The following is a 21145-nucleotide window of genomic DNA, read 5'->3' on the forward strand; positions in this document are numbered from 1 at the left end:
ATTTTTTGGAGTCAGTGCATCCTTTACCTAAACTTGAAACACACTCATGGTGCTATCTGCCCTGCTCAGGAGAATTCTGGTTGTTACCATGGCAGAGAGATGCACACACACACACACACACACACACACACACACACACACACACACACACACACACACACACACACATGCCCTGCAGGCGTGGCAATGCTCTTTTACTCTCTTGAGTCTATTTCCAGGGAGCAGTTTTGGGCTTTGTCCTCTGGTTCTGAGGCTTCACAGCTGTCAGAAAGACAAGACTCAATCACAAACTCTTCCCCTTTTTCTGTGCATTATCCATTTCTGCTCCTCTCCTTCTCCAGAGGTCGATATCATCCATACAGCCACCTATATACACACTCACACCCACACTCACTGGCTTTAATGAAGTGGGAAAGGAAAGATTGAATCGAGCAGCCATATGCAAGGAAGAATTTGTTTTGTTGCCATAGCAACAGTAACTAATGACATCACTGTTAGAAGCACAGACATTCCAGAGGGAAGAAACGAAGAAGAAGTCGAGATAGCTCCCATGCTCTCCTCCTGTGTGTGTGTGTGTGTGTGTGTGTGTGTGTGTGTGTGTGTGTGTGTGTGTGTGTGTGTGTGATTGTACATGCACGCAGTAACTTTTGCCTCTGGTAACAGAAATGATTTGGTTCGTTATTAACCCATGTAGGTGTCGGTTACACGGTAGACTGAGGGAGGAACTCATTTTTGCAAGAAGGCGTATTTGTTAAGGATGGGCATGAATACTCCAGCGCTCATTTAGACATCAGCATTCGCTCAACATAAAGAGTACTCACTGCCACCACTCCCATGACTTTTTCATATATTTGTCTTTTACAAAACATATACAAATACACACACACAGACATATATATATATATATATATAAATGCAGAGGGTGGCACAGTGGCGTTGTGGTTGGTGCTCACAGCAAGAGGGTCCCTGGTTCGATCCCGGGTTGGAACGGGGTTTGGTCCGTGGGCGGGGGCCCTTCTGTGTGGAATTTGCATGTTCTCCGCGTGTCTGTGTGGGTTCCTCCCGGGAACAAGCAGGAACATGCAGGTCAGGTTGATAGGTGACTCTAAATTGCCCTTATGTGTGACTGTGAGCGTGCAAGGTTGTCCATCTATATGTTTCGACCCGCCTTCCGCTCGATGACAGCTGGGATTGAATCCAGCTCCCCCACGACCCTTGTGAGGACAAGCTGTTATAGACAATAAATGAATTTCATAAAATGAAGACCCTTGAATTACTGAGTGTATTCAGGCAGTGTAACATGTGCACATGAGTTAATTTAAAAAGCAAGTATGTTGTTGTTGTGAGACAGGAAACAAGAAACTGGTGTGATAAATGCTCTGAAATACCATGAACAGTATAAATAATAATTCCTACTATAATTAAATTAATCGCGGCGGCTTTAAGTGACGTGTGTAGCTGTGCAAAGTACAGCTAATACATGTCTTTGGCGGTTTATGGTAATGAAGTCGTCCAGTGTTTCCTGCATCAGAGATTAATTAAGCATACTGCCAAGCTAGGCTGACTGGCGGTCACTCCTTAAGGAAACCACTTACAAAGATCGTTTTAAGAATTTTTAAAGAAGCTTCCCTTAATGCCCCCTGTGGCATGTTGAATCTCTGCTTTGCATTTTAATGTGAAGAACTTTTTGTGAAGAACAAAAGACAGAGCAGCAGAAGATGTTATCTTGGTTATAAAAACTGAAGCAATACCTGTTACATCTCTCAGTAATTAGCATCCTGTAGGTCATTGTGTTTTGCATGCAGCCATGTTAAAATGTGACCCGTTGGACTGGACTGTGCTCCGCAGTGAGAGTGAAACACAGTGTGGCAGGTGTTCACTGCAGAGAAAACATCTGACTTTTACTCATCAAAACTGCTTAACCTGTTGTCTCCCCGTTGTTACTCTATCTGCAGCAAGAAGTGGAGGGTGATAATTGGATTTTGTTGCACTTGCATTTTGTGTGTGTGTGTGCGTGCGTATGTGCATGGGTGTGTGTGTGTGTGTGTGCATTGCAGAAGCATATCCTGTTTATGTAGTCTGTTCACACTGGGCGCAGAGAGTCACAGACATATAGAAATCTCTCTCTAAATAACAGTCTGCCTGAGCTAAATGCCAACAAGGGGCTAAAAAAAATCTGGATTTTTAGCCTCTGAAGTGTAGAATTACAACCCTGCCAAAGTGAGATGCTAGAAAGGCAGCTTTTTGTTTTTCATTTTCATTCAGTGTCATGACATAGCCTAATTCAAATTCATAATAACAAGCTTGCTTCGCTTTTTTATTCTCGAGTGAAGGAATGTTGTCTGCCATTACTCAAGGAGAAATATCACACATGGTTTTCTGATGTAACCTCGTCACAGCCAAAAGAAATATGCAACTAAAAACATGAACATTAGAAGACAATAAATAATCTTTTTATTTGATTTGATTTATATCTGTGGATTTGTGTGAGGGGGAAGTCAGAAAAGCTGCATTTGAGTTTCATTTATTTCATATCAGTGAACATGAAAGGCACACATGAAACCGATGAAACTCGCAGAAAGAGCAGAGAGCACAGCGAATAGAGTCAATATAGCGAGCAAACAATGAAGTGGCGTAGACTGTAATCAAACTCAAGGTGTGGAGGGCCGAGCAGAATTAATTTTTGCCGGCAAGCTCTCCTTGTCTCAGTGGTGTTGGATGCTTAACTACTGATTGCCAGGGGCCAAATGCACAACAACCCTGTGTTGGCGTGCAGTATGCATACACACTCTTTATGCAGCTTACACAGCATGAATATGTTTTCTGAATCGGGATCTCTGTTTAGTTTAACTCATGTGCAAAACCCTGATTTCCACCCAGTAGAAGACAAGAAGAGACAAAGACAAGAAACAATGACATCAATGTCTTTGTGGCACTGGCAAGGACATCCATAAGCCAGATTGGCCACCCATACACAAATACAAAAAGAAAAAGGCATTTAGTCATTGATATTGGATACATTTTCCGTTTTTTTAGTTTGTCCATCTGGTCCTACGTCCATCTGTCCTATTCTTGTGAACACGATATCTCAACAAGTCTTTGAGGGAATTTCTTCAAAGTTGGCACAACCGTCCACTTGAACTTAACAATGAGCTTGTTACATTTTGGTTGCCATGGGTCAAAGGTCAAATTCACTGTGATGTTGTCGTTCTTATTCTTGTGAACAGTATCTCAAGAGCACCATGTTTGAACCTCTGCAACGTGAGAAAATTGATTTCTTTTAAAAACACAGGGAAAGAAAAACATAATAAGCAACTTGGCAAGAAATGTCCAGCAAACTGAAATAAAGAACAAAAAAGGGAAATGGTGACAAGGAAATGAGCTGAATATTAGCTGGGAGGGATTAATAGAAATTTCTTGTTAAGCTGTATGTTTTTGAAAGAAATTATGCCAATTTGTTCAGGTTTCAAAGGGTTTATCCTGCTGATAGGACACACAAACCGAACCAAACCAATAACCTCCGTGGCGGAAGTAATCAGTGTCTTTCTCATGTAATTTTGTTACCTCCTCTTAATAAAAGGAAACACTCAAACACACTGATTCACATTTCAATGAGCTTCCTTTGTGGAAATTTCCTCATAATTTGCACAACATCTGGGTGTAAATATTGTCTGCCAGTACTACAAAGCCAATGCAAGGTGTGTTTAACATTTAATTTTCTTACCTTTGATGACAACGTCTTAAATTAAAGGACATAGAAAACTTAATGCAAAACAGCAGTTTATTGGTATAGCCAGGTGTCATAAAAGAGATGTTAATTATGTTCAACCTTTACCATTCAATTTGCCAAAGGTCACACGTCTCTCCTGCCAAGGTTCAAATGTAAATCAAAGCCCTTTTTTTACATTTTAGTTTTCAGAATTAAATCATGCCAGATGTATAAACAATACAAAAGCACAAAAACCAAGCATATGCCATCATTGACATTTATAAAAACAGCATGTTGGGTCAGAATCAGTGCAGCTCATACAATACACAGACCAGGTGAACACATGAATATTTAGAGTGGAGGATGACAAAAAGAAGCTGACATTATTCCTTTACGCCTGTTAGCCAGTTTCAGTACATATGTGTGATTTTTAAGTGTACACAGCTTTTTACGAAACACCAATCAAGTGCGCTTTTATAGACAGAATTTTAAGCGACTGCTTTTGTGTTTTACCATCCCATTCTTTTAAGAAAGCTTTTGTTTTTGCATCTGGCATAATTGCACGAGCGCAATTAGGAGGTTTTGTTTCAATATTGGGGGAGACGCATATGAAACAATGAGTTTCGGGGTCCTCCACCCCCAAACATTTCAAGCATCAAACACTTACTGTGTTCTGGTGGTTTTTTTAAAACACCAATTTGTGCCTTTTCTGCATCAGTGTATGGTGTAATGCACGTGTTTTGTCACACTAAAAGTTCTCTGTACTGTCATGCTTTTATTGTGGGGGTGGGGGCAAATTCACATGTTCTAAACACACACACACACACACACACACACACACACACACACTTCAAATATTCTTCACCTATGGGTGCTTGCATTTATTTGGTAGACACTTTTGGCAGCAATGTGAGGAAGATGTTTCTACACTGTTGGAAATAAAACAAGACAAGTGGAAGCTGTTTTCTTCTTTTTTTTTTTACATTCCAGGCATTGCCAATCAGTTATTTATTCATGTGAAAATTCATAAAAACAAGTAGCAAGGAAAACTCAAAGCTGGACTTTTGGATTTGATTTTGAGTTAATGGTCAGTAATTTCAATTTTTATTGAAATAATGCTTAATGAAATAATAACTAGTTGTTTTTTCCTTTTTGAAGTCACACGCTGAAAAACACTGCCGCTGAGAGCCATTTTTGGTTTAAGCCCACAGTTTATGATTTGTATATAGATATGTGAGATTCACACAGTTTCATTTACCAGGAAAAGAGTGAGCAATGAGCAAAGGACGGTATTACGGGATTTTGTTTTTCCTGCGTTCACTGACAACATGGAAGAGCGTGTGTGTGTGTGTGTGTGTGTGTGTGTGTGTGTGTGTGTGTGTGTGTGTGTGTGTGTGTGTGTGTGTGTGTGTGTGCATCAATGTTTGAGTGAGTGTGTTAAAGAACTGTGCACAGCTGCCCTTCACTTGCCAGCTGGACACCAGACGACCCAGGCAGCAGCAGCTGGAAAAATGGACAGAATGTTCTGGAGAGGAGAGGAGAGGAGAGGAGAGGAGAGGTGTGGAGAAGAGTGGAGACGAAAGGAGAGGAGAGGAGAGGAAAGGAAAGGAGTGGAGACAAGAGGAGAGGAGATGAGACGAGAGGAGAGGAGAGGAGAGGTGTGGAGAAGAGTGGAGACGAAAGGAGAGGAGAGGAGAGGAAAGGAAAGGAGAGGAGACAAGAGGAGAGGAGATGAGACGAGAGGAGAGGAGAGGTGTAGAGAGGAGAGGAGTGGAGAGGAGAGGAGAGGAGGCGAGACGAGACAAGAGGAGAGGAAAGGAGACACCCCTGCCAACTCCTCACCCCATTCCCCTAATTTCATGCTCCCTCTCTTCCTTCAGTTGGGAAAGTACCCAGCAACTCCTTAGATACACACACACACACACACACACACACTCTTGTGGCCCAGGCACGAGGTGCCGGCTGGCAGCTCTCACATGAAGCAGTGGAGGAGACTGGCTGAGCTGGGACAGGCAGCCCACAGTGGGGCGATTGTTCTCCAGACCTGGCCTGTGTCGCTCACTGCTGGTTCCTCCAGTTCATCCTCGGCTCTCCCTTCACACCTGCCTTCTTCGCCTCCTCCTCCTCCTCCTCCTCCTCCTCTTTTTATGCCTCTGTGCCAGCGATAGCCGAGGCTGGAGGCGTCATGTTTTGGGGTTGTTCGTATGTACACACGTCACATTCTTGTGAACATGAAATCACAAGAATGCCCTGAGGGTGTTTCACTTGGACTCAGTGATGAGCTAATGAGATTTTGGTGGTCTAAGGTCACAGTGACCTTGCATTAATCTCATTCTTTGTTTTTTTTTTTTTTTTTTACTTTATTGAACATACATTAAGGTATTACAGGACAAATTACACTAAAAGTCATAGAGAGGAATCACCTCTGAATGAATTGCAGAAAAGCTGAGCAGGTGTCATAGAAAGGGGCCATATTGTCTTCTAGGGTGGATGTGAGCTTTTCTAAGTTGGAGTGCTCTGCTGGGAGATTGTACCAGTGGCTGATTGATAATTTTGTCTCATTCTTGTGAACGTGATAATCTTGAGGGAATTCCTTTAAAACTGGCACAAACGTTTGAGTGGACTCAAGAATGAACTGATTGGTGTTAGAAGATCAAAGGTCAAGGTCTTGGTGATCTCATAAAACATGTTTTTGCCACAACTCAAGAACTGTGTGTGTCCTTTGAAAGTGTGCTGATTGTGAAGGTCGTCTGTGCTGCCGAGGGGAAGATGCGTAAAGCATCCATGTAGGGCTGCAACGACGAATCAATAAAATCGATTATAATCGATTATTAAAGCAACAAACAAAATCCGCAATTATTACGTCAGTCGTTGTGTGGCGGGACCGTTTACATCACATGCAGACGGGAGAAACCGGTGTTTTAGCGCCTGTTTATGCACTGCATTTTTAGCACTGTTGTCAATGATAATATGTTTTTGAACAAAGTGATGGTTATTATTAAGTTAAGATGAAGTTATTTTTTCTATTTTTATTTTTCCTTTCTATTGGTTTTTTTATTCATCGGTTCATCGAAAAAGTAATCGACTGATTAATCGATGAATCAAAATAATCGTTAGCCCTAAATTCGTGCTTTCACAGACATGGATGTAAAGTTTAAATGAAACTTGAGCGGAGCTGGGAGGCATACAAATGTGTGGCGGTATATCCAGTTTGCTTTTGCCCTGTTTCCCCCACCGTCAGACTCCTATTGGTCTGCTCAGCCTTTTCGAACATAAACAAAGCAGCAGAGGAGAGAAAAAAGGGGGAAAGAAATAGGGCGAAGTGACGGGAAGGGAGGGAGCAGCAGAGGAATCAGGCAGGGAGGCTGAGGGGGATGAAAGTGACCACAGAGCAGTCTGTGTTTAGTGGGTTAGTGGAGCGCTGGCCCTCACTAACTGGGACCTGGACCACTGCGCCAGCACGATGCAGCAGATACCAGTCTGTGCCACGATCAGGCATACATCACAGTTTTCATCACCAAACTGAAAACTTTTAATGTGATTTTTTTCCTTTTTTTTTTGTTCAGCGGGAGGACGGGTGAAATCAGATATAAATCTGCTTTAGTGTCTTTCTTTGTCTTTTTCATTTCCTCCATCTCACTGTCTCTTCAGATTTATTTTTTCCTCTCCAGAACGCATACCCACTCCTCCTCTGTCATTCCCTCTGCCCGAGCACAGAGTAGTCAATGAGTGTGTGAGAGAGTGTGTGTGTGTGTGTGTGTGTGTGTTCTCATCCTCCAGCTCAGAATAAGTGGCACCAGACAGGCCTTATAAGGAGTGGTTAGATCATTGGCCACACCGTTAGTAAAACAGAACCATATGTGTGTGTGTGTGTGGTGTGTGTGTGTGTGTGTGTGTGTGTGTGTGTGTGGGTGTGTGTGTGTGTGTGTGTGTGTGTGTGTGCAGACCTATACCTCAAGTGGGCTTAACTGTGTGTGTGTGTTTGTAAGTAAAACCATGTGTGTCCAAAGGTAGCTTAGAGAACGGGAGCCTGTTGCTAATAGACATGGTGAAGGTCACATTATATGGTCATGTTAAACACACACATACAGACACACACTTTCTCTCTCTTCTTGGTCTCCTCTTGTCTATGCAGTGTCCCCCATAAGGTCAGGAAAAACGTGGTTCACACACACAGATGGCACTGATGTTTGAGAGCGTTACATAAGGCGAGGTGTCAGCCTAATGTGTGAATGATCAGCTTGTGGGTGGAGCGTCTTGATGTTGTCCTGTTTCATCTGCTGATGGGTTTAGCAGAGGAGATCTCTCTCTCGCGCGCTCTCTCGCTCCGTCTCCATCTTTCTTACACAGCTTGTCTGGAATGTACAGATGTTTCCTTTTGGGAATGGGCGTCCTGCTCTGTTCACACACACACACACACACACAGAAAAAAAAGAAAGAGTAAGGAGAAAGGCGTGTACATTCCCATACACTAAAACACACATTTTCCTGTCTTTGATTTTTTTAAATTGTTGCTGTAACACTCTCAAGGCCAGCAGTATCTTGTTGTCTCTCTCTCTCTCTGTCACACTCACACACTCACATGGTTTTGTCCTCCCACAACCTCTGGCTTCTTGTCTCCTGGCTTCTTGTTTTCTTCTCTCCCTTTTGTCTCGTTCTCACGTGCAGCTGGAGCTTTGTGAGGGCGCACACAGGAGACTGCTGAAGCCACTTAACTTAGCTCTCCTTCTCTGTTCTCCTCATCTCAGCCGCTCGCCTCCCCATCATTTTGTTTTTCTCATCGCCTGACTTATTTATCCACCGGTGTCTCACGGACTTAAGGTGATTGGCATAGTATAGTGTTTAGTTTCTGTGTACTGTGTATGTCGTGAAAGGGTAACTTCAGTTTGTTTGTTTTTTTATCAACCTGGACCCGATTAGTGATTAGTAGGAAAAAATATCATTCACATGCGTCCGGTATTGAGTGAGAAAAACATGTGTCTAGTGTGCTGACTTGGTTTATCGTCACTTGTACTATGTCTTGTTCATCACATTTTTTTGTTGTTGTTTAGTGCTTTTGCAAACTGCAAAGAAAATCCCACCATTATGTAGTTTGTAGAGACTTTGACAGCTTTCATCTGTAACATTTTGTAATTCTTTAATTATCACATTGAAGGGATCCGAATTAAAAATAATTATTTTATGAGTTTATGTAAAAAAAAGACACGTATATTAGTATTTTTAAGTCTGATATATGTAGCCCAAAATAATCAGCATTGACCTCACAACGTAGAGTTGCTCATGTTTTTGTCTATGTATTACTAGTAAAATATTTTAAAATAAATCTAAGAACATCAAATGGTCATTAGGGGAGCAAAAGCAAGTGCGTACGCTCACATTTCTGAGAAAGCTGTCTCATCTGCATCTTTATTCCTCAAAATTGGCTTTTTGAAAGTAACTTAAAGTAATAAAGAGCATTTCTGAATCTAACTAATTCCTTAGATCATGTCAAGTATCAAAATGAACCCTGTCTGCTGGTTCTCAGTATTCTGCTCATCTTTCACCTCAGCTCCCCTCTCTTTGTCACTGTGTGTGAGAACAGAAGGAAGCGGATTAATTAAAGTACAAAACCTGCCACCATCTTAACACTGCTGTTGTACGGGAGACTCATTAAGGACGTCTATGATCGCAGTGCATGAATACATGAATGTTGGCAAGTGACATTTGCAGATGTTTCCTCATTAGCTGTCTTTTTCCACCTTTCATTCACATTTTGACTCACTGGAGTTTATTTTCCTTCAGTTTCATAGAAAGTTATTCAGTAACTCATAAACCAAGTTAGCCAAATTAATCCTCTTATCACTTTATCAGATAACCTGCGTCATCATTCTCACAGGAGGTTTAAGTGTATCATTTCATATGTGGTTTCATAATTTAAGCCTGTCTCAGCTGGAGCTTTGATTTAAGGGTGCAGACGTTAACTTGACTCAGCCCTGTGGCTCACCTGGTAGAGCGGGCGACCCATGTGCAAAGGCTGCGTCCTTGATGCTGCGGCCGCAAGTTTGACTCCAAACGGGCACCAATGTCATCCCCTCTCTCTTCCCCTTTCACGCTTCAGCTATCCTGTCAAAATAAAGGCATAAGTGGGCCTACTACTGTTTTGTGAAAACAGTATTCTATGGTTCTTTCTTTATTTCGTCTTTGTTTCTTTTTTCCTTTCGATTGCACAACTTTATTTAACAAAACATGCACAAACACGTACATAACACAATACAGGACAGCTGATAAAAATTGGTAAGTAAAAGTATACAAATATTGAAAACATAATGAAAAAAATAAAACCATGCAATGAGGGATTAGTAAATATTCCAAGTAACTTGGAAACTTAATAATATAATTTATTTTAATAATAATAACAATGACAATCATAATAATACTAATATTACAAAAAGGAATGAAAATCTTAAATATATAAGGACAAACTCTAGAAAAAGAAATTAAGTTGATTCAGGGGTTTTCATAAAATATTTTCTTTTATAGTTTTCTAAAAACCAGTTGCTTTTTTAATTGATTGTAAGAGCAAGAAAGCACTGATTTAATTTTTAAACATGTTTTTAAAAAGAATGAATGATGGTTGTGGACCCAAAAACATTGGTTTGTTAATAAAGAATGTCCCCAATGAAATAAAAAAAGTAAAATACATAATTTGTAAATTACTGGAGCCCTGAGAGTCGAGCAAGACATTTTTTTCTCCTCTATTTTCAAAGAAAAACCTTAGAAAAACAAACCTGAAAAAGTTCTCATTTGCATTTCAGGGCTTTGGTAGTTACTCATATTATCATGGTGTCAAATTAAATTTTTAAGGGAAAAAAAGTTTGTGTCGTTACCAACTTTAAAAACATGATGTCATTGTTTTTTCTTTCTTCCTGTCGTTGGGGAACATAACCCTGATGATCTCACAGTTATGTCATCAGCTTTGAGCCTTTTCTTTCATCCAGAAACATATGCGTTGCTAACTGAAGGCATGGGATCTGAAAGAAATTGTTGTCTACCAGGCAGGGACAGCGGTTCAATTTTTTGAAGTTGGTTTCATTAGTAGGATCTTTGAAGCTTGTTAGGGACTAAAAGTGTGGATACCTCAGCCTCTGCGTCTTTAATTTGCCTTTCTTTTTTTAAATCTGTCTCTGTTGAGGCGCCCAACTTTGTGAAAGAGGGCCCCTTCAATTTCAGTAATCATTATTTCATTTTGTCGGGTGTCTTTGTAACTTCAGGGTCCAACTCACAGCATGTAATAATTTTTTTTTTTTTTTTAACTATTTTTATGGGCTTTTTTTTTTCCTTTATTGATAGATCAAGTGTGAAATGGGGAGAGAGAGGGCATGACATGCAGCAAAGGGCCAAGCCCAGAATCGAACCTCTGTACGTATGTGGGGCGCCAGCACTACCAACTGAGCTACTGGGTGCCCCACCATGCAATCATTTAGACCCCATTTTGAATTTGTTCAGGAACTATGTTCTGTTGCTCTCTAAACAGAAGGCCAAAAGAAAAAGGATTTAATGTAAATGCTATTTTAAGAGCTATGAGTAAGTAAGAAGTAAATTCACTGACTAGGCTGGTAAAACACTGGCTGAATGAACTGAAAAAATAGTCATGATATGTGACATTTTTATCCAGCGACAGCTGTAATATTGTGTTCTTCGGCACATCTACGTCATATTTAGTGTTCGGCTCATTATCTCTATTCATAAGAGCTAAATGTTTCACTTTCTTTCTCCTTTTCTATCTTAACATTTCATTTCTCACAACGCGGTAAATTACTTGTGTAACGTCTCATGAGTCTGTGTGAGTGTGTGTGCCTGCAATCATCTTGCCCCGTCATGCATTTTAAATGTGGACATGTTGGTTTGTTCCCGCAGAGATCTTTCCAAGAACCACATCTCCTCCCTTGATACCAGCCTGCTGGATCGTCTCACTGGCCTCCGAGAGCTGTGAGTGTGCACAGCGTTGTGTGTTTGTGTGTCCTCGCAGTTCCACCTATACTAAATCGATCCCTGTTACACGTCTAACTTTATATCTATCTATATCTCTAAGGTACCTTCAAGGAAACAGGATTATTGTTCTCCCCAGAGGAGTGTTCTGCTGCGGGCCGCTGTCAATCCTGTGAGTACAAAATCTAGAGAAGACAAGGACCTGGTGATCCCGAGGTAGAGAGCGGAATAAAGAAGATGTAGAGGAAAGCAGTAGAGAGAAAGGTTTGGTTTAGTCTGGATTTAAGTAGGCAGAAATCCCTGGAGTAAGCTTGCTGGACACACACACATACACACACACACACACACAAAAAAAAACAACACACACACTGCACACACACATCCCCACATGTGCACGCACACACCCCAATCACAGCACAATTAAGTTCAATTACAGCTTACTGCTCCAGGCTCCCACTACCTCCCTCCATCCCTCGCTCCATCTCTCCCTTCCTCCATCCATTACCTTATTTCTTCCACCCATTGGATGGGTGTTTAAGCATTTGTGTGTGTGTGCGTGTGTGTGTGTGTGTGTGTGTTGAGAGAGGACTCTGGTGGTTTCCATCAGTTCCTTCCAAAACCACCACACAACGGCCCCATTATGTAGCCTACTGGATGGAGAAGACAGGGAGGGAGAAGGAGATCATGAGCGGAGGAGGAAAAGCAGTGAGGAAAAAGAAGCATGGAAAGAAACATAAAAAGTTTGAATGCAATTGCTTACTCAGCACATAAGTTGTTTGGGCTTTTAGTTTGTTTGTTTTGTGTTACATATCACAGTTATACGAGTCATTTTTTGGTGTACTTGAGAATGTCCTCTTCTTTGCTTAGTATGGCACTAAAAGTCATTTTGCATCAGTTTAAAACTGGATAATCATGCAGATGAAGCACTTTAATGACTCAGTCATTGGCTTCAGTTTGTTTTAGTCAATGACAAACCTACATTACATTCCTTTTGCCAAAATGACACTATCATAGATTGCCCAAGGAATGATGGTTTTCTGTAGGCTGAGGTGGAAGTTAGCGTCACCGTGGTTTCCTCATCAGAAAGCCCATGGGTTTTTTCCATTTGATTTCAGATTATTGCAGAAAATAATTCCTGTGGCAAAGAAATCTTTTATTATTTTTTAAGCCTAACTGCAATTGGCAGTTTTAAAAAGCTTATGTTAGGTTATAAATGAACTACACTAAGGCTGCGTGATTTAATGTCGACACCTCGACAAGACCGTCAAGCCGTGTTTGGCGCAGTTTGGCTTGATGATGTTCTGTAGTTTCATTTTGCCACTTTGTAATAACTGCCTTTTAAAAGACACAAAACCTTCAAAGTTCACAAGTGTGATATTTTCTGACGTATTTTATGTTGCTGAACAAAATGTGAAAGTCTCTACACACAAACCTTATTTAATGCTTTTAACCAAAAACCAACTAGTCAGTTTGAACAGTTTGAAGAATATACTGAATTTTCTTTATAGGTGTAATTCAGTCTTAAACCGTAGAGGCAGTAATGTGCCAGAGTAGTGTAATTTTACATACAAATTAATTGATAGAACTGTTAAAAAGTTTGTCTAAATGCACTTACTCATTTTTATTTTGTTTGCACTTAATGCATGCTATTGTACTGTTTACTTTAGGAGCAACAATTTCTTGAATAAAGTATTGGAAGCTTTATTTTTTATGTATGTGGTGTTACTTTATGTTGTGATTGGTAGGTCTATTTATCTTTCAATCTCGGCTTTAAAGAAGAATTTAAGGCGCTGTATAAACAGGATTGTAAGACACTGCAATGTTATTAATTAAAGTAGGTATCGATAGTGGAGACGAAAAAGGTCAATTAAAGCTACGCCGACACGTGTGCCTGCAGCAGCCCTCATACTTCATGCCACTCCTGCATAAGTCAGCACCCGATGTGGGCTGCCCCAGTGAAAAAAAAAAGTCTAGACACGTCACTGGGTTGAAGAACTCATTCCTTGGACACTGTAGAGTAATTTTCACATCAGTGCAGTCTAAAAAAACCCACAGTTTTAAGGCAAAACATGACTTGTGTTTTTTGTTTCCACTAGTGATCTGAGTAACAACAAAATCACCACCATTGAAGAAAGAATATGCGACAACCTGTGCAATTTAACTCAAATGTAAGTAATTTCTTTCTCTCTTTGTATCTCTTCATCTCTCCAATAAATGTAGAAATATGTAAGGATAAATCAAAAGCTGTTAGACCCTATTTATACACACACACAAACACATGTATAGAAGCATAAGCACAAAAAACCACGTACATCTGATCACACATGCTTGAATAAGCAGCACGCATCCTCGCCTACACTAAAGATGAATGAAGCTGTATAACAGAATGGAGTGGGAGGCAGTGAGTAGTAATTATTTCTCATCAGGTCTTTAGATGAGGCATACGTTTTCTTCTTGTGCAAAGTGGTTTAGCAAGGCTAAATGGACCAGGCGACGTTAGACACATGTCACAATATCTTATTGTTCTGCTTTCTTTCTTTTCTCCCTCAATCTCTTACTTCAGATATTCACCTTTGTCTGTCTAATATTTTTTTAGTTTTTTCATCTGTCTTTTCCATCATCATTTATTCTTTTTTTCCCTTAATTTCCGGTCATTCTCTCTCTTGTAACCTCACTGATTTTTTTTTCCTCACATATCAGAATGTCAGTCATAGGAAAGTTGTGTTCATTTTCAGCCACTGAAAAAGGTGGGTCGTATTCTGTGGCAGATATTATAATATCTCACAACAGGGAAATCACTTTTAGCCATGCCAGCTCAAGGACCCTGGTATTGTGCAACTGAGCTCATTGGTGTGATATTCAGGGATACATGAATAGAGTCCTTATTAGAATTATTAGTTATACCTGCTCTTTCTCTGTAATGAAATGAAATTCGAGAAAGTCTGCCCACGTATAAAGTCTGATAGAAAGCCAGCGTAGCTTTGCCAAACATTCTACGGTGAATTTGTGGGCTTTTCATACTTTTGTAACACACACAAAAATGTTTTGATGAGTAATGTGCCAGTTAACAAGATATAACAGCTGAAATCTTTTTTTTTTTTTTTTTTTTTTTTTTTTGAATGTGTGTTTTTCAACTCCTGGCATGATGATGTTCTGTGGTTTTATGGTTTTTCTTCAATGTCAATGTATTTATATCTTTATCAAGGCATGACAAGACTTGCAATCTTATCTTATTTTATCTTATCTCATCTTATCTCATCTTATCTCATCTTTTTTCTTTTCTTTCTTTTCCTTTCTTTCTTTGACGTTGGCATGTCATTTCAATACACATCTTAAATGTATAACTTTTTGTGTGTGTTTTTAAAATGTTGTTATACATATTAATGGGAAGGTACTTTGGTATTTTGATATTGCAGAATATAAATCATCTCATTGTACTTTGTGTAATTTCTGCTCTTTATAGCAGGTTTCCCATGGACCCCTAAAAAGTCTATACAGGCATCGAAATCATGAATCTAAAATTAAGGCCTTAATTGGCATCATAATGTGTTCAATCATTCTTTGAAAATCAGTGCTATTACATGGGAAGCATGGTAAAATCTCAAAATAGTCGGTATTATTCACTTTTTTAAAAAAAATTTCTGAATGCCTCTAATGAATAACGACACACAATTTACGTTAGAATAAACATTTGGGCATTGTACCTAACCCAAAATAATGTTGGTTCATGTTTTTTATCTTCAGTTTTGGTCCTTGTGAAATAAGTCTTAAAGGTCCAATGTGTGGGGTTTCAACTAGTGGTGAAGTTGCAGACCTGAAGCTTCTCCCATGTGCCAAGCTTGTAGGAGAATTATGGAGGCAAAAACACAAACAGCTCAGTCCAGAGCTGGTGTTTGATATCGCTGTTCTGGGCCACTGTAGAAACAACATGGCGGGCTCTGTGGGAGAGGGCCTGCTCCATTTGTGGATATAAGCAGTTCTTTCTAAGATATCAAAAACATTATGATTCTTTTTTTCAGGTGATTATAAAATAAAATGAAAATATAATAATAATGAATATTAAATCAAATTTCTGCCCTTAAATCCTACATACCCGACCTTTAAATGTCATTCAGAGTGGCATTAAAAAGACTTTAATCTAACTCTCCTCAAGCTGTAAGAACACTGTGATAGGAAACCATTGAAAATATGAACTGATGGGTTGATAAGGTAATCACATGAGAAGGCTCAGAGTGGTCTACCATCCCCGCTGCAGTTTGTTCAAACATCTGACGAACAATGAACCAGCTTGATACAGACAGTGATTGATTTCAGCTTTAATGGACTGTGCCATCAGCACACGCTGTACAGATCTATTTACAGTGGCATCAGCGCCCCTCATCTCTGTCAACGTTGTTGTGTTTCACCATGACCGATCCCCTTCTTCCCCGCCATCCTTTTCTCCAGTGATCTGAGTAGTAACCCCTTCGAGTGTGACTGTAAACTGTTCCGGCTGGTTAGCTGGCTCCAGGAGAAAGGGGTGCGAGTACGACGCCCGGACGCCATGCTCTGCAACCACCCACCCGAGCTGCGCCACCAACCCCTGCTCAACGTCAGCCTGCTCACCTGTGGTATGAAACAAACAGATGCTAATGCAGACACGTGCAAATGTTTGAATATTTAAGTGTCACAAAAATCTCTTTTTTCCCTTTCCCTGTTTGGCAACAAATCCATCCTGCCTTTTCACATTTATGTGCACCATAATGGAGTAGTTATGGGACCTAAAATAAAGTCTCTAGCTGAACTCAGGGAAAGAAAGACATCAATGCATGAAAGAAGAGTAAATTCCTGAAATGACAAATGTGAAGTACTAAATAGTTGCTTCTTTGGATTTTTAAACTCAAATCCAAGATTAACTCGAGGCCAAAATTAATGTTACAATATCATGCAGTCCTTGCAGTGACAAATTGAGACATAGAGGAGTAAACTGCTCATGAGTAAGCCTTTTTTCATCGCTCGTGCTGGTTTTGAAAGAGCAGGTCTGATGCTGATGAAAAGATTTGTATTGAACTGAAAAACTTTCCTTCATCTCCAGGTCTGAACTATGCAGCTTGTCTGGAGGACAGCAGCAGCGGAGGAGGGGGACCGAGCGAGCTTGTTATCTTCTCATCCTCCACACCCGGAAACTTCACACGTGAACAGTGCAACAGTGTGTGCTTTGCTGCTTCACACCGCTACGGGGGCCTGGGGGCAAGGCACGAGTGCCTCTGCAGCACAAACTCAGAGCCGAACTTCATCAGCGAATCTCAGTGTTCTGCCGCCTGTACGAACCCCCATGTTATGAAGGTAAGCCGCACGCAGAGGTCCCGCAGAGTCATTACTGCACTTGAAGATCTTTAAGGCTGGATTGCACCAACAGATTGGACATTTTTAACGCTGATTAAATCATGCTTTAAGTTTAAATTCTGTTGCACCAAACTTTAAAACCATTTTAAGATTAAACTCTGTTTTGTTTTGAATCTAAAACCAAGGTCAGGGTTGGAAATTAGCACCAGCCACCAGTGGTTCCTAGATGTGCTCTCCTTACCAGCCAAAAAACCAATGGTCTTCCATTGAGTGGCTGGTAGATTTTTGATTCCACAAGCCACAGTGACAGATGGACATAAAAGTTCATTTCCACCCCTGACCGAGATTAAATTTAATTATGTTAAACCACAACATTAAACTCCAATTTAAACTGTGATGTAGGGTTAACTTAAAACCTACAGTTGAAAAGTTCAGCTTTTACAATGGCTGCTTTTTAGAAAAAAGAATCAAGTTCCTCAAAGAAAAGTTGGAGACAGAGTAAACCTGCTTGGCTTTAATGATGGTGATGACTTTATTTTAAGATACCTGATCACTAAGGAAACTGAACAGAAAGATTGGGCCAACTGTCAATATGAAGCTAACAACTTTTTTAGCTAGTTAGCAACAATCTAACATTTATTACAGAAAAGCAGCTGTTTAAACAGTTAGCTCCCACTTTCATCTCTATATTATACTTACCAGCATGCTGATTATGCATGTATTTATTTATTTAGTATTTGTTTATTTATTTATTATTGTCATTTCAATATGCTGCTTGTACCTATTGATTAAACTCAATTTAGATCAAGTTTAAATGAATAAAATTGGCTCTACTAAACCAAGATTATTTTTTGATGTTGCAACAGAGCTCTGCTCAATTTTAAATCTAGATTTATTCATTTTAAACATAGTTTTACTAAAATGTGATTAGAGCTAATCTTAGATGAAATTAATCCCTGTTGGTGTAACCCGGTCTAAATGTCAAAGAGCTCCATTAGTGTAGTTCCCACCGCTCGCTTTGTTTCTTCTTTTGTAAACACAGCATTCAGGATTTCCTGAAAACCTTCCTGTAAGCTACCAACAACTTCCCACTGTGGCTTGAATGACTTCCCCACATCCTCAGATTTCCCACAGGGCTGCTATACAGAGCAGCTCGGGAGAAGTTACCCAAAACTCCAATTGAAAAATCAAGATTTGTTTATTTTAAATCAGAGCAGTTCCGAAGTTTCATTAAAACCAAGTTTTTATTTCAAACTGTAAAAATAATAGTAAAAACCACAAACATCTTAGCAATTAGGTAAGGAAAGCAACAGTAAGGAAAGGTTTGACTTTTAAATATTTGTGCGTCTGAACACAAAAACCTCCTCTTCCTCACACGTTTCCCTGTGTGCACAGGAATGTGGGTGGACTCTGGCTCACGACGTGTTTGCGGTGGACTTCACGGTCTCACTGAAGCCTCTCCCGCTGCAAAGTGTCCACGAGTGCATCAGTTTCTCCGCCCTGTCCTCTGTCACTCCGGTGACGCTGTCCTGGGACTTTGGTGAACTCTCATCTCGGGTCAACACTACAGGAACGGGAGTCACCACAGCAACTCACAAGTACGGAGTGCCGGGACATTACATGGTCAGTTTGATGGCCTGGGCCGGACACAAAGAGGTGAGAAAAAAAATTGAAATCTGTTTTTTTAAAAACACTTTTTCGACATAATATCATGTGGTTTTAATATTTTGTTTACTGTTCACCTGCTTTCAGGTCTCTGCACGTGGAGAAGTGACCGTTACACTTCCTCCCAAGCTGGAGCTGCGCTGTCCAGCTCTTGCCGTAGCCAATAAGAGCCTCGAGTTCACACTCGTCAGCTGGGGGGCCGTTGGTCTGGATGTAGACTGGAAGATTTCTAAGGAGGGCATCCAAGTTGCCAAAGGTAAGATTAACCTACACGAAAGCTGAAAGCGAAAGACACTGAACAACATTCATTAAAATAACAGTACTGACTCTAAACTCAAATTCAAATTCAAACAACTTTATCAATCCCACTAGGGGTAATTAGTTTAGAGCAGCATGTTAACAAACTACAAAACAAATCCACACAAGAAACACACATAGCAGCTGTCACAATATACAATTAGGCGAGTGTGTATAGCACTCACAGGGAAGTAAGAAGTCTGACTGCCGAAGGGATAAGAGAGAAAATTCACCTGCCAGGACGTGCCCCGGGGAGGACGGGGTACTTTGTGCCTTCCATAAGATTTGTTGATAACTCCTCATTTGTAATCAACAGCTAGTTAGTTTGGGCTCTCTGCTGCTGGTAAGTCTGAACAGCAGCTCTGTGGCGCTCCACGGGTTTTATCTGGAAAATGAACAGCATTCAAATGTCTCATAAACAACACTGAAGAGTAACAGTCCTCATTGGAGCTGGTGGTAAACTGTGAGATGATTGGGGTTTTTTTGTGTGTGTAAATTCTCAAATAATGCTTCCTTATTATCACCTGGCTGCTGTGATGAATAAACAACATGAAATTATAAAAGCATATTCCAAAACAAAGTGAAAAATACAGGATTTGCCTTTTTTAAACCTGAAATATTGTAATTATTTTTGGCCACTAAGGAACAACGTAAAACATTTGTGAACGTAGCAGTGATATTAATATTGATAATATTTACACACACTGAAGTTACTGCGCAAAATAAGTATTCATTTGGATATGTGCTTTTATCCACCTGATTAATGGAAAACTAATATTCCCTCTTTAGCTTTATTTTTGGTCTTTAACGACTCCTGAGGGAAATACCTGTATCTCTAACTGCTAAATGCTCTTCTTTGCTTACAAGCTAGTTGCTAACTTTCTCTGTGTGTTGTTTGTTCCTGGGCAGGTTGGTTACAGTTGGTTTATAGAGGTTTTTTAAAAATTAATACAGCAAACTGTGAGTTGTTGTGAGTTGACCAACAAGCAGGTCAGGCTGGTTTTGCTGAGGTTGTGAAAGCAAATTTCTAGTTTAAAAACATTGAGAAAGAAAACTCAAATAAACCTGTATTATTATTATTATTATTATAACATTTTTCAAGCTTAAGCTCAAAGTGTTTTCCACATTAAAACATTCACAAACTAAAAAATAAAACGTCAGAAACCCTTCCTTTGAGGAGCTTCTACCATTTGCTTTTAATCAGGAAGCTCCTTAGTTAAGGCAATAAAATAACATTTCCTGTTTAAACAACTAAAAGTTATTGTACAATACTATATTCTATACTACATTTATGATTGTTTAGAGTGCTTAAAAAAGATTTTTCCCTGGAAAAGAGACCCCCCACCCCCCACCCCCCCGTACTCTGCTCAACATGGTACAGTCTGACTTCCCTTTACTATGAAGCCCATTGGAAGCTCCAACTTCCTGTTTGTCAGTTTGAACTGGCTAGCAGGTAATGTGGATCAGAGCTCATGCAACAAACATTTTGTCAATCGAAGTTATACACAAATTTTTAGTTAAAGGTATACTTTGCAGGAATTGTTACATACTGTTTGAAAACAGATTAGCCAGTTAAAGTAAAAGTAAAAAGCCAATTGCAGATTTACTATATTTGTGTTCTTTTCAGTGTTGTGTCTGTGTTGTGTAGCTTTGTCTTGGATATGTGCTGCTCACAGTCTGACACATGGTCGCCACCTTTTTAAAATGTCCTAAATCAATCTTTCAAAAGTCTTAAAAATGCTGAGACCTGAAATGGGATTTTATGCATCTGTTTCTGATGTTGCATTGTGAATTCTCAAAATAATTTGTAACATATATTTAACCCTTTGAAACTTGGGCAAACCTGCTGAAATACATGGGAAAAGTGCCATGCACAACTTAAAAAGAAATAACCCAGAAATTAGAAAGAGAATTTTCAGGAAGAACATTACCTGAAAATTAGCACAAAAAAAGACTGAACTGACCTGGAAAACTGCTTAAAAATTATAGTAATTCAGTAAAAAGAATCTACTAATTTCTTGCAAAAAGTTCCTCATTGCCTTTTTCCCATGTTTCTGAAAAAACTGCACCAATTTGCTCAGTGTTCAAAGGTTTAAATGCCTGTAAAAGGTTTCTCAGCACAGCACAGTGATGAAGATTCAGGCCTGAAAGGGTTAAGAAAAAAAAGTGTCTGAATGTCTC

The 21145-nt window shown here is 39.9% G+C and overlaps 1 protein-coding gene across 1 annotated transcript in view; it reads left to right on the forward strand.

Annotated features, from left to right (window-relative positions):
• Positions 1-21145, forward strand: part of pkd1a (polycystic kidney disease 1a) — a 162140-nt gene that overhangs the window by 75155 nt on the left and 65840 nt on the right. The window contains exons 7-13 of the mRNA XM_042484667.2: positions 11606-11677; positions 11781-11849; positions 13774-13845; positions 16124-16287; positions 16752-17002; positions 18398-18658; positions 18755-18923. Of these exons, the coding sequence (XP_042340601.2) occupies positions 11606-11677; positions 11781-11849; positions 13774-13845; positions 16124-16287; positions 16752-17002; positions 18398-18658; positions 18755-18923 (1058 nt within the window). The remainder of the gene's footprint in view (positions 1-11605; positions 11678-11780; positions 11850-13773; positions 13846-16123; positions 16288-16751; positions 17003-18397; positions 18659-18754; positions 18924-21145) is intronic.

Source organism: Plectropomus leopardus, chromosome 3 (genome assembly GCF_026936395.1).
Source record: "Plectropomus leopardus strain MGB_pleo_1.0 chromosome 3, ASM2693639v1, whole genome shotgun sequence".
NCBI classification, from domain to species: Eukaryota; Metazoa; Chordata; class Actinopteri; order Perciformes; family Serranidae; genus Plectropomus; species Plectropomus leopardus.